A 14,812-nucleotide genomic window follows, 5' to 3' on the forward strand; every position below is an offset into this window, starting at 1 on the left:
AACTGAGAAGCGCTGGAATGGGGTATGGGTTAAGTCGTTAGAGAACTCGAGGTACTGAAAGGTTGGGAAGACGCAAAGAAGGATATCAAGGTGCCGCTAGTGCATGTGGAAGGTGACAAATATGCTCAGCTTGCAGCAGTTAATATGATGAACGTCAAGGCCTTTGTTGACTCGGCGAGATATATCATCGTCCACCATGGCGGGCGCACAGATGCAAAGGTGGATGGATGTATTCAATATGTCTGTTTCGCTTTGGTAAAGCCGCAGCTAACAGCAGTCCCAGGCGAAGCCTCCATGAGGGATGTAGCTAGCGAACCGATGTGGAGTCGCTACGTCTCGCTTTGGGCGGGGAAGCCATTGTATATCTAGTCGTTATATGTATGTATATTGTGAATTGCGAAGAAAACAGAGAGAACATCTCTTCTGCACATTTAGTCTTGTCTGTCAAGTCCCCTCGGACCCGCGCCAACGCTTTAACGCCATAGACGCTTCGGCGTTTATCATACAACGAGAGATCTAGAGGATCATGTGGATGTCAGTCGATGATATTTCCAACTCTTTCATTTGCATCTTCATCGCCGAATCAAGCTTGCTCGTCATCCAATATCAGGTATACATTTCCACTTCTGAACAGCACCACCACAATCGAAATCAACTCTAATAACTGTCATCACTATGCTCTCTCGCGTCTCTCCATCTCTTCGTCAAGTCCTTGCTGCCCCATTGAGGGCATCAAGGATGGGCACTTCCCCTATGCAAAAAGCGTTCACCCACTCATCAGCACCTAGAAACCATCATATTACCGCTCAGCCTAGTAGTGAGAAGGGTCTTACCTCCCCTACTTACAATTACAAGTTTTTGAACGAGCCTGCTACTGCTTCTGTACGTATCGTTTGCTCCGTGCAAGTAGTCGAACCTAGCTCATAAATAGTGATGATAGCTTGTCGGATGCCCTTTTAGGTAAGCACGCTATCTGCACTTTCTATTCAACTTCTTTAGGGAGCTTATTTCGGTTTAAGCGGTGGACAAGGTCGAGCTGGTGTCGATCTCGCCCCAAACAAGCTCGTCTCTGCCGGTCTTGTAGAGCAAATCTCGGCCCTTGGCTGGAACGTCCATTACGAATCTCACCAAAACTTCCTCGACATCCCTTACAACCCCCTTCCTTCTTCTTCCCCCGTCACTTCAACCGAAGGCCCCTCTACCCACACTACGACCGCTCAGGGCGAAAAGATGGTCCAGAGGTTGCCGGATCCTGATATTGGAAGCATGAAAAAACCTAGGTTAGTCAGTGCGGTGAACGAAATGGTAGCCAAGGAGGTTGGGGATATCGCGGAGAAGGGGTGGTTGCCTGTGACTTTGGGAGGCGACCACAGTTTGGCGATGGGTACTATTGCTGGTACTAAGCGCAAGTACCCTAACGCTGGTGTGATCTGGGTAGGCTTTCAAGATCCGGTAAGTGAGGTGACATATGGCTGATGTCCTATATTTAGGTTGATGCTCACGCCGATATCAACACCCCCTTGACCACCGAGTCTGGCAATCTCCACGGCTGCCCTGTTTCTTTCCTCTTGGGTTTGGATGGCTGTGACGTCGAGCCTTTCAACAAGTGGCTTAAACCTTGCCTCAAGCCTGAAGATATGTATGTCTTAATGTCCCCCATTTTTACTTCTTGAATAATGACTGATTGGACGCCATCTACTACTTAGCGTCTACATCGGTCTCCGGGACATTGACGACGCCGAGAAGAAGATTCTGAAGGAAAATAACATCAAGACTTTCACTATGCACCACGTCGACAGGCACGGTATTGGCAAAGTCATGGAACTTGCGCTTCAGCATATCAACCCCAATGGTGACCGACCCCTTCACCTCAGTTTCGACGTTGACGCTCTTGACCCCACAGTTGCTCCTAGTACGTCCCTTCCCCAACAGTATTTGGGTAGACGAGGAAGGGCTAACGTGGATGATGAAGGCACAGGTACCCCCGTTCGAGGTGGTCTGACTTTCCGAGAAGGTGAGTCATTTTTGGTCACCACAGAACGTGTCTGACTCGTTGTTTAGGCCATTACATTACCGAGGTTGTTGCTGAGACCGGCTGCCTCGTCGCTTTGGACATCATGGTACGTCTGCATGACTTCTGCGCTTCAGATGAGCTGAGATACTCCACTCATTTATTAGGAGGTCAACCCTTCCCTGCTTGACCCCAGGTCCGTCGAGATGACTGTCGCTGCTGGCTGTTCCCTCACGCGGGCATCTTTGGGTGAGACTTTGTTGTAAGAGAAGGGGGATTGGTGTCTATGGAGTAAGAAGACATTTACACCACACGTGTAAAACTGTATAATATATGGCTTTTAAAGTTTAACAGGACAATACATAATTCATGTATTATGATAGCATCTTACAAAAGCGTCCTCGGATTGTTTTTGACGCATCGTCTGTATGCATCTCTGGAGTAGGAAGGCAGTAGTGCGTTTTAAACATGGATTTTCTCTCGCTCTGTACTATTGGGCTCTGTAAAATGTTTTTTATTTATTCCTCAGCCTCTTAGATAGTAACCAATTACCACCAGGCACGGCCACTCGTCGGTACATTTCTCGGGCGACGTTACAAAAGTCTTCGTCTTTCGCGTAATTCAATATACTTCTCCAGCCATCTAAAAATGACCCTCATCAGGACATCCCGTCTGGCCCTTTCTCGAGGAAGCAGAGCGACCTTCGTCAGCCGCTCTTTACAAACCTCGTCCTCCGTCCACCCCCTCTACCCTGACTTGCCTGTCTACAGCTATTCTATCGGTCTGTCTTACGCCGCCAAATATTCGCCTCCATTCATCAACCCCAAGCAAGACATCAAGCCATACGGTTTTGCAAAACAGAGCAATGATGTTGGCAAATGGGTGCAGCAGATGCTCGAGTTGACTGCTGGACGGGGTGATTTGAAGGCGAGTGAGGAGGATTTGGCTGAGGCTAGGAGAAGGTGGGGTGCCGGAGAAGATTTCTTCGGAATAACTAATGCCAGAGGTGATGTGCGTACTATACCTCTCCTCGCTAGCTGTGCGAATCTGATAGTTCGTAGCTGCACATCGCAGTCTCAGACGGTGTCGGCGGCTGGTCCGACCGAGTTGACGCTTCTTTGTTTCCTCAATTATTATGCTACCATTATGCTAAAGCAGCTCAAGAACTAGCAAACTCTTCAACAGGATCAGTAGACCCAAGGTCTATAATGAAGAAGGCATATGAAGATGCTTTGAAGGATAAGAATGTGAGCGCTGGCGGCGCAACAATGGTTAGTGCAAGGCTGGACGAAGATGGTCAGGGAATCTTTGCCAAGTGAGCTGTCTGTTTTTTCACGTAAAGTTTAAATATCACTGACATGATGGCATTGAATAGCCTTGGTGACTCTGGATACTTTATCCTGCGAGGCGACGAGATACTAGAGTTCTCCCAGGCCCAAACTCATTTCTTCAACTGCCCCGTGAGCCAGACAAGTCTTTCATCTCCAATTGCCGCTTGAATTTAGCGTTAAATGATTATTTCGCAGACGCAATTGTCGAAAGTGCCCCCAGAGATGAAGCATCAAGGAATCGTACACGATACCCCGGACATGGCAGACACCAAATCCTTCGAACTCCAAGCGGGCGACGTGATTGCTCTCTTCGTACGTCCTATTTTATCGGTAACTATACCCTCTCACAAACATATTAACGCACAAAATGCAAAGACCGATGGTTTCTCAGATAACGTGCCCCCCTCCCACATTCCTGGCCTGTCCAAGCTTCTCAACCGTATTCTCGAAGACCCAACGAACAAGGACCTGTCCCCCGCCGAACGAGACTCTGAGCGAGCGAGGCTGTTTGCGGATATGTTGGTAGGGTATGGAAGAACAGCGATGACTAAGACTGGGGAGGAAAAAGGACCGAATGGCTGGAAGACACCGTTTGAAGAGGAGGCGACGAAGAAGGTGCCCAAGTGGGGCTGGAAGGGAGGCAAGATTGATGAGTGAGTGTCGGTTTTGTAAAAGCCGCTTCCAGACTATGCTGACACAACTGCCCAGCATAACTGTCGTGACTGCTGTAGTGTCAGAGCTCGATTAGCTCAGTTATAGATGATGGTTCTCGCGCATAACCACTCCTGCACGAAATCATAACGCGAGGCATTGGCTGATGGACAACTTTTATTGGAAAGAAACTATCTTCATATTTTATCTAAAAACCGTATCAAACCAAAAATAGTACATCTGCGCTTACCATCGCTATTATGCGGGTGATGACAACCACAACCGTCGGCAAGACAGCACGCCAAAACGCTCCCTGGGCAAACTTTTCCCAATCGTTTTAAAACTCGTGCCTTCATCGGTTGTTCGGAAAGAATAGCGCAACTGCAGTATGAGATTACAGATACGATGCTGTGGGAGCTTTAGAAGATTGATATCACGTCATCACCGAGGAGGCGTCCTAGGTTTCTCTTCAGCTCAGCTGCTAATTATTGTCCTTGGGCTGATTTCGTTTGGTTCAAAGCGCACCATCAGCCGTCTGTATCTTCCCTTTTCATCACACTCGCCTCTCTTTGAACCGTTTTGCTGTCGATTTCATGGACCATATTATCTCTATTGTTCATCTTCTCTATTAATTTTTTTTTTTCTCTGAATGTGACTTTATCCCTCCTGAATCAGTGTCATCTTGTAAATGACCGAAGAAGCAAGGGTTAGTAAGTATTATGCATTACGTAATAGTAGCTCGTTTCGTCCGCCGGCGGGCTGCATCACTGTGAGAATTAATTGGTTTGATAGGTTACTCGCTGAACATCCGAAAATAATCTTCATCTCCTCGAGATAGCGAGCCGGCCATTATATGCTCTCCTTATGATCGCTCTTTTAAGATGGGGTATTGCCCGCCCTTCTGCACCACTACGCTGGTCTCGCTGCTTTGCGACTTCCACCGAGAAGGGAGACGAAGGTTGGCAAACTGTCATCGGTCTTGAAATTCATGCTCAGATCAAAACTGGCAAAAAGCTCTTTTCAAGTAAGATAGAATGATGATAAATGTCTTCGGAGTCCCTGGTTGAGGAGACTGATCTTCGAGTTCTCGATATGTAGAAGCCTCTACGTCCTACGGACATGTGCCTAATACGAATGTCGACGTTCACGATGCTGCTTTCCCTGGGACTTTACCTGTACGTGTAACTTCTTCTGGTTAAACATCACTAATAGCTGGATCATTGCAGGTTCTGGATATTAATGCTATTAGGCTGTCCATTATGACTGCCCTTGCACTCAATTGTCAGATTGTGAGACACATAACGTTTGACCTTGTCTGTTTCTACGTAAGCTGACTTTCAACCTAGAATCCTCGTTCCACATTTGATCGTAAGCACTACTTCTACCACGACATTCCGGCATCCTATCAAATTACTCAACATTACAGTAAGTGGTCAAGTGTGACCTTTGACAGAATTATGCTTAAGATTATTGCAATGTAGATCCCCTCGCTTGGAACGGCCATCTCGAAATACGAGAAGGCGATAACGGATCTAAGCGTACCTTCAATATTGGTATCAAGCAGCTGCAAGTTGAACAAGATACAGCAAAGTCCCAAACAGTTGGCGATGCTGTTCTTGTCGATCTGAACCGTGCTGGCACGGGGTTGATGGAGATCGTGACGGATCCTGATATGCGGTCACCAGAAGAAGCAGGAGCCTTTGTGAAGAAGCTGCAAGGTTTATTGAGACGAGTGGGATCTGCCGATGGAGATATGGAGAAGGTATGTTATTTTCTGATGAAGAAGATAAATTAATGAACCTGATGTAAACTTGCAGGGTAATCTGAGAGTCGATGTCAATGTCTCAGTGCACAGGCCGGGAATGCCCTTCGGGACAAGATGTGAGATCAAAAACATCAACTCTGTTCGCTTTCTCCAAGCAGCCATTGGTAAGCAAATCCGGTTATCTAGACTGTTCCGTTACTGATAAAGACGCCAGAGTCTGAGCGTCAGCGACATATCGCCCATTACTGCACAAGCCCATTGGAACCGCTTGCCCAAGAGACGCGAGGATTCAATGAACTCACACTGCAAACGTACTCTTTGCGCTCCAAGGAAGAGGCTACGGACTACCGTTATATGCCTGACCACAATCTCCCAGCTATTATCATTGATGATGTAGGTTTGACTACCCTTTGCAATGGAGCGCTTTCCGCTGACGCATCGACAGGGATATCTTGACTCGCTTTGGAAAAACCTTCCAGAGATGCCATGGCAAAGTGTCGAACGGCTCGTCAAGACTTATGGCGTAACCAAAAGAGATGCAGAAACTCTTCTTGGTTTAGACGAATACAGTGCTCAAGGAATCGCGTATTTTGAGGAGGTTGTCGAACAGGATAAAAAGATTGCAAAAAAGGCTACCAACTGGTAAGTACTTATGATGGCACGCCTTCCAGAATCATCAGTCTCGTAGCTCACTTTCGATTACAGGATCGCACATGAACTACTAGGGCAACTCGGCAAAGCCATTAGGCCCTGGACACCGACCATCGTCCCGGCTCCGTTAATGCACGAACTCGTGACCGCTGTGGAGAGTCGCGAAATCACTGGTACTACTGGTAAAGCTATCGTCAAGCATTTTGTCTCTCTACCCGAATCTGCCTCACTTCCTCCATCATTTGCCGAACTTCTTGCCGAACTAGGCTTAACGCCCTCGGCTGCATCTGTTGAAGATCTTACAGAAACCTGTAAAAAGGCTATGAACAACCAACCCAAGGCGGTAGCGGATTTCAAGAAGGGAAATGAAAAAGTGGTGATGCGCTTGGTGGGAGAGGTTATGAAATTGTCTGGTGGTAAGGCAGATGCGATGAAGGCGAAAGACATCTTGTTGGATTTGCTCAAGGACTGAAAGCGGACCGGACGATCTGATATGATGATGGTCTTTAACTTCATATGGTACTCATTACAAGCACACCTATGTATGTATGCATTTATGTTACAACAGTTTCAGTACTTTAATGCGATTAACTGGTGGATGACTGGTCGTTGGTGATTTAATGATTTTTGGCTGCCATCCCCTGCCAGTAGACCTCGTGTCCGCTGTTAATCATCTCTCCAGCTTCAGCCCACCTCTTGGACAAAGCTCGCATGACGTCGCCATGGGATGCTCCTGGCATAGCCGCCTTGGCGCTCTTCATGTTTTCTTTCAGATATACTATTCGGCCGAAGGCATGGTTTTCAGTGTATGCTGCTGCGAGAAAAGGACAGATAGGAAGAGAAACGACGTACGCTGGAAGCCTGAGGCAGCTTTTTGCCTAGTTTCAAAAAGAGGGTTGAGTTTACTTCTGCAAGAGCCACAAGCGTGCTCGCTGGTATCGATAGCTGTTCGTTAATAAATTAGTTCAACGTCTCTGCCATCCAAATGAAGCTCAACATACATTTGGACTGTCTCTTGTAGCTAAAATGATAAACCATCAATTAGATGCGGACGACAAAAGGATCAAGGAAGATTAGACACTCACACTTGTCCACATCTTTCATTGGCACATTTCCACTGGTATTTGTACTCAATCACATAGGAGTGTTTGGTCTAATTCATGTCAATAGCCACCCAAGGATCTATATGAAAACTCACTGTGACTTCTACGTCCTTCCTAGCATGCATGACCTTCCTTCCCCTTTCAATACTGTTTAGCTAATCTCTCTAGGTCACTTGTGCATCACTGACCAGCTTTTGAAAATATGACCATGGGGGTTCTTGAAATCACCGCTTATAATCCACGTTGCCACTACGAGGTTGTCAGTTTGGTCAATGACTTTGCGGTCTAGTGGGCTCACGATGGCACATCTCGTGAGCGACAGTGTTAAGGATACGTTCTAATCCAGATATCAGCATTATTAGATGATGTGGTTCAACAGATGACTAGCCTTCGCTGGTAAGAACCTTTTCGGATAGCTCTATCCAATATTCCTTAGAGCTGACATCATTCCTCATAGTCCTTGACATTGTCAGTCTTTCTGTCAAGCAAGGAAACGATCTAATAGTGCTCATTCACCTCTTGGATCTAGCCATACCCGCAGTGGTCAATAACCTATTATTCCACTGGAGCCTCGCTTTTGCTCCTCTTTCTCCCAGTTTTGATTCGAACACCCTCCTGTCGAGATCATCAAAGATTTCGTTGGCTACCCTAACTCTTTGCAAAGCCCATTCCTTCTTGGAGAGGCCGTCCTTGAGCTTTGACGTTTTGGATTTGTCAATAACCTTCTTGGTGAGGGATTCGTCTTGATGGGGCTCAGAATCAGCGTTGACGGTGAGCGTGAGCATTTCGAGAGGGGGAAGATTGAGAGGACGTCGAGGGGGAGAGTAGCGTAATATACCAGCATCAGAGCTACTGTCCCACCCTCGTTCCTCTGGATCCTCTTCTGGACTTTGAGCATCACTCCCCTTCATCTCAACAGCCTTGATTTCCTTGGTCTTCTTGGTCGGTTCCCATATCTCGACGTCGCTTTCTTCTTCTTCCGTAGTAGGCGCTTCTATGTAGTTCTCACCTTCGCTGTCGTCAACAATGAAATCTCTCAGAGATCCATACGAGTCATCCGGTCCATAATATCCGCCATTCTCCTCATCAACGATCGGGGCAATCTCTTCACCATCACTCAAAGTAAGATCAATCACCTGCTTAATTTTTTGAAACTTGGCTTGAATCTCTGGCCCTGCCAACTCTTCATCCTCCTCGGAGTCAGAGGCAATTACCCTTCGTGCTTTGCCTGGCGTCCTTTTGGGTGTTCGGGTAGGCACCCAGTCTGACTCAGATTCGCTCTCTGCAGGAGGTGATGGTGGAGTCTTGTTTGAAAGGTTTTTATGCGCAAAAGCAGAGGGTGACGAAAACTTGAGCACGGGAGGGGGGCTTATATGTGCTGTTGATGTAGTAGAAGTCCTTGACATACTTGGTCTGTGCAATCGCCGCAATCGCCCTCGTTAGAATCCATTTTCAGGAAGGTCCGCAACTCACGAATCCAGCACATCATTAATTTCATTCATGTTCTCGACAAGTTCATCCTCAAAATCACGCCCAGTCACAGTTTCAGTTTCTATCTTGAGTGAATGACTAAAGAAGTGAATTAAGTCAGAGCAGATACTGTTAATAGTCAAAAACCTACAAGCCCAGAGTTCCCACGACGTCATCGTCAACACCACCATCATCATCCTCATCTTCAAGGTCTCCAAAAGACGATTTGTTGGGAGCAGGTGATTTGACGAACTTCATACCAGGGATCTTTTTCCCAGGGGTACCCTTGATTTTGGCGGTGGAGAAGTTGAGCCTCTTGAGAGGAGTGGGAGCAAAGGCGACGGTGCGTCGAGGAGTGAGAGGCACATTGTTTGAAAAATTGATTAGTGGGCGTGATGGTTCTGAGGTCAAACATGCAACATCAGCTGCCGTTCTATATTGTTTGCTAAAAGTTGAAAGTTAACCCACGCAGGTCTTTGGGGGACCTCTTTTGGTTATTCAAATTCCCTGCTTTTCCCATATCTTCGTCTTCAGAGTCAGAAAAGACTTGGATTGTTGGGCTTCTGTAATGAGCGCTTGGCATTTTTGGCGGATTGAGAATCGTGTCAACTGTCCCGAGAGAAATTATGAAATGAGAAACTTTGGGTGCTGGGCAAATTTCCGTCAATTTGAAAGCCAACGCTCAGGATATAATAAATCGGAGAAAAGAAGGGAAAGGGCTTGGGATTTGTGAGACAGGACGTGGTTGTTGTTGTCAGAAATCAACAAGGCAGTCGCGTAAACAAGTTTATAGTTAGGTCCGCACAACGTACTAGGGCTAGTTAGGCTCGAAATGAAGATACACGTGTAGAGAAAATGCAATCGGTCAGATTGCTATGCAATCTTCCAATGAAAATGGCTAATAGCCTTGCTTATAGGGGCGTTTTTATTAAGGTTTATAAGTACTACTTTGGAGGAGGTGAAAGAGGTGACGTGTAATCACCGTCAACAATAATGAATGATGATAATAAAATTATACCAACAACAACAACAACAACAACAGCAGCAGCAGCAGCAGATATAGAAGGTAAGATAGGCATTTACATGGAGGAGCTCAAACTGAAAGAATTGTAGGTGTGCAAGCGCTGCTGGACAGGGACCGCTGTCATGAAGAACAGCGGCAGCACCTTCGAGCTGAACCCCTAATTCGATGGACCTCTAAACAAGACAGAAAATTAAGCATTACAGAAAATTACAGGACATCTTCGAGCTATGTGCATTTGGGTTGGCCTGCGAAAGAGGAAGAGAAGACGTTAATCGGACAGTAAGTCCACTATAGGCAAAGACATCAGCGCTCACAAGCGTTCATAGACTTTCCCTCCCGTGACCTTTGCATCAGATCTCTCCATCACATCTCTGAGGCTAGGGAATCCCATAGGCTTTTGGAGGCGCTGTCGATTCCACTGTTATCAGACAAGAGATCGAAGAGTTGCCGGATAGACCAGGAGGCACCGTAGAGCTGATTGGGATGATTGGGAGGGGAAGTGGCGAGGATGAAGGTGAAATCGGCGCCGGTGAGGCAATGGACATCGATTCTCAGCCGAACGATCAACGGACGGAAGAGGCAGATGTCGATTGTATAGGTGATGATGAGGAGGAGTTGATGGTACTTGACGACGAGGTCAGTGATGATGATCTTGCGGACGCTATAGAAATGGTGAGCGTGAGCCATGTATAAATCAACCTTGTGGTGTAAATTTGTTTGTGGGATTTTATAGCTTTCAATGCATAGCTTATGTATTGATGTGATGTCGTCGTGCACAAGGCCGGTCGCCCATTCATTCCGAAGGAAGAGAATCCTTCAACAAACTTCATACTGCCATCCAGTGCCCGCCTATCACTCGTTAATTAAGCCTTGTGCCCTTCTTTTTAGGGCGTCCGCCTGCTTCCTACGTAGAGTGGAATAAGATTACATTTAATAGTGGTGGAACCATATGAATAACATAAACTGAAGAAAAAGTATTCATCACCACGTTCGAGTGGCGCCGCCCTCAAGCCTGGCATATACTACTGTAATCGGAGATTTTACAGGGCTTAGTAGGGCTTAATTATCTTATGGTGTTATAGCTATACGTGCCACCCACAGAGGTACCCAAAGGGACACCCACAAAAATCATTCACAACAGAAGGGCTTAATGTAAGGAGGACCGCAGAGGAGTGGTTATCTACACGAAGCCGGGGCCGACTAATGTGTACGACGAATTGATAACGGCCAGTGTTTGATTCTTGGAAAATAACGTGAACGTGTTGGAAATATATGGGGCCGTGCCTGAGATATAGGCCAGTGGAATTAAATTTCTTGGAAAATGTTTGTTGGAAGTGGTCGCCTTTTTTTCCAATAATTTCATCGGCCTCTCAGAAGCCATCAAGTAAATAAAAGTATAAATTACTACCGCCTCGTCGCCTGCCCGCGTCTCGTCAGCATCCATGCGAATCTCACGGCCCCTCGGTCAACTCAATCTTTACGCTAGGACAAGTCCGAGAATTTCTTTCCCCCTTCCTTCGGCCCGTGTGATTTCCGCGCCTCTGAGACAATCTCTCCCACCACCTCGCCTTCGTGTCAACACTCCTCTTGCCAGCCGCTCTTTTTCCATTTCCTCAACACATCTCGCAAAAATGTCTGCCGACGTCGAAATGACCTCTCAGTCCGCAAAGATCATTGACGGCACTGCCATCGCAAAGTGAGTCGATTTTTTTACACTTAGGAACCAGTTAAGCGAGCTTTCGCCAACAATCCTTTTTTTCCCCACCAACAGGCAAATCCGTACCTCCATCTCCCAAGCCATCACCGACCTCCATGCGTCCAACCCTACCTTCCATCAGCCTCATCTCGTCATCTTTCAGCTCGGCTCTAGCGCTGCTTCCTCTACTTACATTCGCATGAAGCTCAAGGCCGCCGAAGAGTCTGGTATGACTGTCGAGCACATCAAGATTCCCTCTGACGAAGAGTCTGGTGCGCTCAAGGGAACTGGTGTCAAGCGAGTCCTTGAGGCGGTGAAGAAAGCCAACCAGGACGAAAAGGTCTCTGGTATCCTCGTCCAGCTCCCTCTTGAAGGTGCCGGTAAGGCTGAGGAGAAGGCTGTTGTTGACAGCGTGGATGTCACCAAGGACGTTGACGGTTTCCACCCGGAAAACATTGGTCTCCTCAGCAGCCGAATCAGCGAGCCCTTCTTCACCCCTTGCACCCCAGCGGGTGCTATCAAGCTCATCGAGTCCACCGGTTTCAACCTCGCTGGTTCCAACGTCGTCGTTCTCGGCCGAAGCGACATTGTCGGCACCCCTGTCTGCGCTTTGCTCCGAAAGAAGGACGCGACCGTCACCCAATGCCACTCTCGTACCAAGAACGTTGAGCGAATCATCAGCCAAGCTGATGTCATTGTCGCTGCTATCGGCCAAGCCGAGTTTGTACGTGGCGAGTGGTTGAAGCCTGGCGCGATTGTGATTGATGTCGGCACCAACTACATTCCCGACGCTTCCAAAAAATCCGGTCAGCGCCTTGTCGGTGATGTTCACTTTGAGTCTGCCAGCAAGGTCGCCTCTTACATTACCCCTGTTCCCGGAGGTGTTGGACCCATGACCGTTGCAATGCTCATGAACAACACTTTCGAAGCTGCCAAGCGTCAATGGTCTTCTCGCCGAGCCAAGCAACTCATCCCTCTTCCTCTTGAGATTAAAGAAAAGGTGCCTTCTGATATCGAGATCGCCGTCGCCCAGACCCCCAAGCCCGTTGCTGAGATTGCCGAGGAGATCGGTGTGCACCCTGACGAAGTTGAGAGCTACGGCAGATACAAGGCCAAGATTGAGCTTTCCGTTCTTGACAGGCTCAAGGAGAGGAAGGATGGCAAGTACATTGTTGTCGCCGGTATCACTCCTACCCCGCTCGGTGAAGGCAAGTCTACCACCACCATCGGTCTCGCCCAAGCTCTCGGTGCCCATCTCCACAAGACTGCTATCGCCTGTGTCCGACAACCTTCCCAGGGACCTACTTTCGGTATCAAGGGTGGTGCCGCCGGTGGTGGTTACTCCCAGGTTATCCCCATGACCGAGTTTAACCTTCATTTGACTGGAGATATTCACGCCATCACGGCTGCCAACAATTTGCTTGCTGCTGCTATCGACGCCCGCATGTTCCACGAAGCTACTCAAACCGACAAGGGTCTCTTCAACCGTCTCTGCCCCCCTAAGAAGGGTGTTCGCACTTTCTCCAAGCCTATGATTGCCCGTCTCCACAAGCTCGGTATTAACAAGACCAACCCGTCTGATTTGACAGAAGAAGAGGCTGCCCGATTCGCTCGTCTTGATATCGACCCTGCGACCCTCACTTGGAACCGAGTGCTCGACACCAACGATCGATACCTCCGTCAAATTACCGTCGGCCAAGCTCCCACAGAGAAGGGTCTCGAGCGAAAGACGGCGTTTGACATTGCCGTCGCTTCCGAGTGTATGGCCGTGCTTGCTCTCAGTAAGGATCTCGCCGATATGCGAGCTCGTCTCGGTAGGATGGTCGTCGCGTCAAGCAAGGCCGGTGAGCCCATCACTGCCGAAGACATTGGCTGTGCCGGTGCCATGGCTGTTCTCATGAAGGACGCTATCAAACCTACCATCATGCAAACCCTTGAAGGTACTCCCGTCTTTGTCCACGCTGGTCCATTCGCCAATATTGCCCACGGCAACTCCTCCATCATCGCGGACCGTATCGCCCTCAAGCTCGCTGGTGTTGAAGAAGGCGACGATGAGTCGAGGAACGGTTACGTCATTACCGAAGCTGGTTTCGGCGCTGATATTGGTATGGAAAAGTTCTGCAACATCAAGACTCGAGTCTCTGGCTTGAAGCCCAGCGCGGTGGTGCTTGTCGCTACGATCCGAGCTTTGAAAATGCACGGTGGTGGACCTGCCGTTACCCCTGGAAAGCCTCTTGACCAGGTCTATGTGGAGGAGAACTTGGAGTTGTTGGAGAAGGGTTGTGCCAACTTGGGCAAACACATTGAGAATGCCAAGAAGTTTGGTCTGAAGGTTGTTGTTGCTATCAACAAGTTTTCGTAAGCACTTTTTCCACTTTAATAAACTGTGTACTAACAAGTTGATAGTAACGACACCGCCGCTGAGATGGCCCTTGTCCAAGAATACGCTCTCAAGGTTGGAGCCGACTACGCCGTGCCTGCAGACCACTGGGCTCGAGGTGGTGCTGGTGCCGTTGACCTCGCCAACGCCGTCATCGAAGCCTGCGCCACTCCTTCCACTTTCGACTTCCTCTATGACCTCAACCAACCCCTCACAAAGAAGATCGAGATCATCGCCAAGGAGATGTACGGTGCCGACGGTATCTCACTCTCCGCTGAGGCTCAAGCCGAGATCGACAGGTACGAGAAGCAAGGTTACGGTGGTTTGCCTATTTGCATGGCCAAGACCGCCTTGTCACTCTCTGACGATCCCAGCAAGAAGGGTGTTCCCACCGGGTTCACTTTGCCTATTAGGAATGTGAGGTTGAGTGCAGGCGCGAGCTTTGTATACCCCCTTGTGGGTGATATGAGCACCATGCCAGGTTTGACTACCAGGCCCGGATTCTATGACATTGATTTGAACCCCGACACTGGTGAGATTGAGGGCTTGTTCTAGAAGGTTAGACTAGGGTTTTTTCGGGCTTCTTCTTGTGTTAATTTACTAAATGTCGATTCAGCATCATTGCCATTACTGTACAAATAGATTTAGCAAATGCATGCCTCAACGGCGAACTGAAATCAATTTGTCATGGACATCAAATAAGTCAATCGCGAACCGCAAAACTTGTTGT

At 48.1% G+C, this 14,812-nt stretch overlaps 5 protein-coding genes across 5 annotated transcripts; 4 read left to right on the forward strand and 1 right to left on the reverse strand.

Annotated features, from left to right (window-relative positions):
- Positions 1-563: 563 nt before the first annotated feature.
- CNG00550 (arginase, putative) lies at positions 564-2,459 on the forward strand. The gene is made up of 8 exons (XM_571761.2): positions 564-882; positions 941-960; positions 1,020-1,434; positions 1,491-1,639; positions 1,707-1,912; positions 1,973-2,014; positions 2,062-2,120; positions 2,179-2,459. Exons 1-8 carry the CDS (start codon positions 676-678, stop codon positions 2,275-2,277), a joined length of 1,197 nt encoding a protein of 398 aa, XP_571761.1. The 5' UTR covers positions 564-675; the 3' UTR covers positions 2,278-2,459.
- A 181-nt stretch (positions 2,460-2,640) lies between these two features.
- On the forward strand, positions 2,641-4,625 carry CNG00560 (conserved hypothetical protein). The gene is made up of 6 exons (XM_571763.1): positions 2,641-3,022; positions 3,073-3,326; positions 3,387-3,471; positions 3,538-3,654; positions 3,718-3,995; positions 4,051-4,625. Exons 1-6 carry the CDS (start codon positions 2,660-2,662, stop codon positions 4,088-4,090), a joined length of 1,137 nt encoding a protein of 378 aa, XP_571763.1. The 5' UTR covers positions 2,641-2,659; the 3' UTR covers positions 4,091-4,625.
- A 176-nt stretch (positions 4,626-4,801) lies between these two features.
- Positions 4,802-6,954, forward strand: CNG00570 (protein biosynthesis-related protein, putative). Its single transcript, XM_571765.2, has 9 exons — positions 4,802-5,017; positions 5,092-5,168; positions 5,220-5,282; positions 5,340-5,418; positions 5,475-5,755; positions 5,811-5,922; positions 5,973-6,151; positions 6,204-6,400; positions 6,464-6,954. Exons 1-9 carry the CDS (start codon positions 4,858-4,860, stop codon positions 6,879-6,881), a joined length of 1,566 nt encoding a protein of 521 aa, XP_571765.1. The 5' UTR covers positions 4,802-4,857; the 3' UTR covers positions 6,882-6,954.
- On the reverse strand, positions 6,915-9,761 carry CNG00580 (expressed protein). Its single transcript, XM_571767.2, has 12 exons — positions 9,451-9,761; positions 9,134-9,383; positions 8,986-9,081; positions 8,029-8,925; positions 7,901-7,971; positions 7,811-7,849; positions 7,701-7,761; positions 7,608-7,650; positions 7,495-7,562; positions 7,411-7,430; positions 7,262-7,354; positions 6,915-7,187 (listed from the first exon to the last, which is right to left on the reverse strand). The coding sequence occupies exons 1-12, from the start codon at positions 9,563-9,565 to the stop codon at positions 7,027-7,029; spliced, it is 1,914 nt and encodes a 637-aa protein (XP_571767.1). The 5' UTR covers positions 9,566-9,761; the 3' UTR covers positions 6,915-7,026.
- Positions 9,762-11,441: 1,680 nt separating this feature from the next.
- Positions 11,442-14,738, forward strand: CNG00590 (folic acid and derivative metabolism-related protein, putative). Its single transcript, XM_571769.2, has 3 exons — positions 11,442-11,702; positions 11,778-14,060; positions 14,109-14,738. The coding sequence occupies exons 1-3, from the start codon at positions 11,449-11,451 to the stop codon at positions 14,635-14,637; spliced, it is 3,066 nt and encodes a 1,021-aa protein (XP_571769.1). The 5' UTR covers positions 11,442-11,448; the 3' UTR covers positions 14,638-14,738.
- Positions 14,739-14,812: the final 74 nt, after the last annotated feature.

The sequence above is a fragment of the Cryptococcus neoformans genome, assembly GCF_000091045.1.
Source record: "Cryptococcus neoformans var. neoformans JEC21 chromosome 7 sequence".
NCBI classification, from domain to species: domain Eukaryota; kingdom Fungi; phylum Basidiomycota; class Tremellomycetes; order Tremellales; family Cryptococcaceae; genus Cryptococcus; species Cryptococcus deneoformans.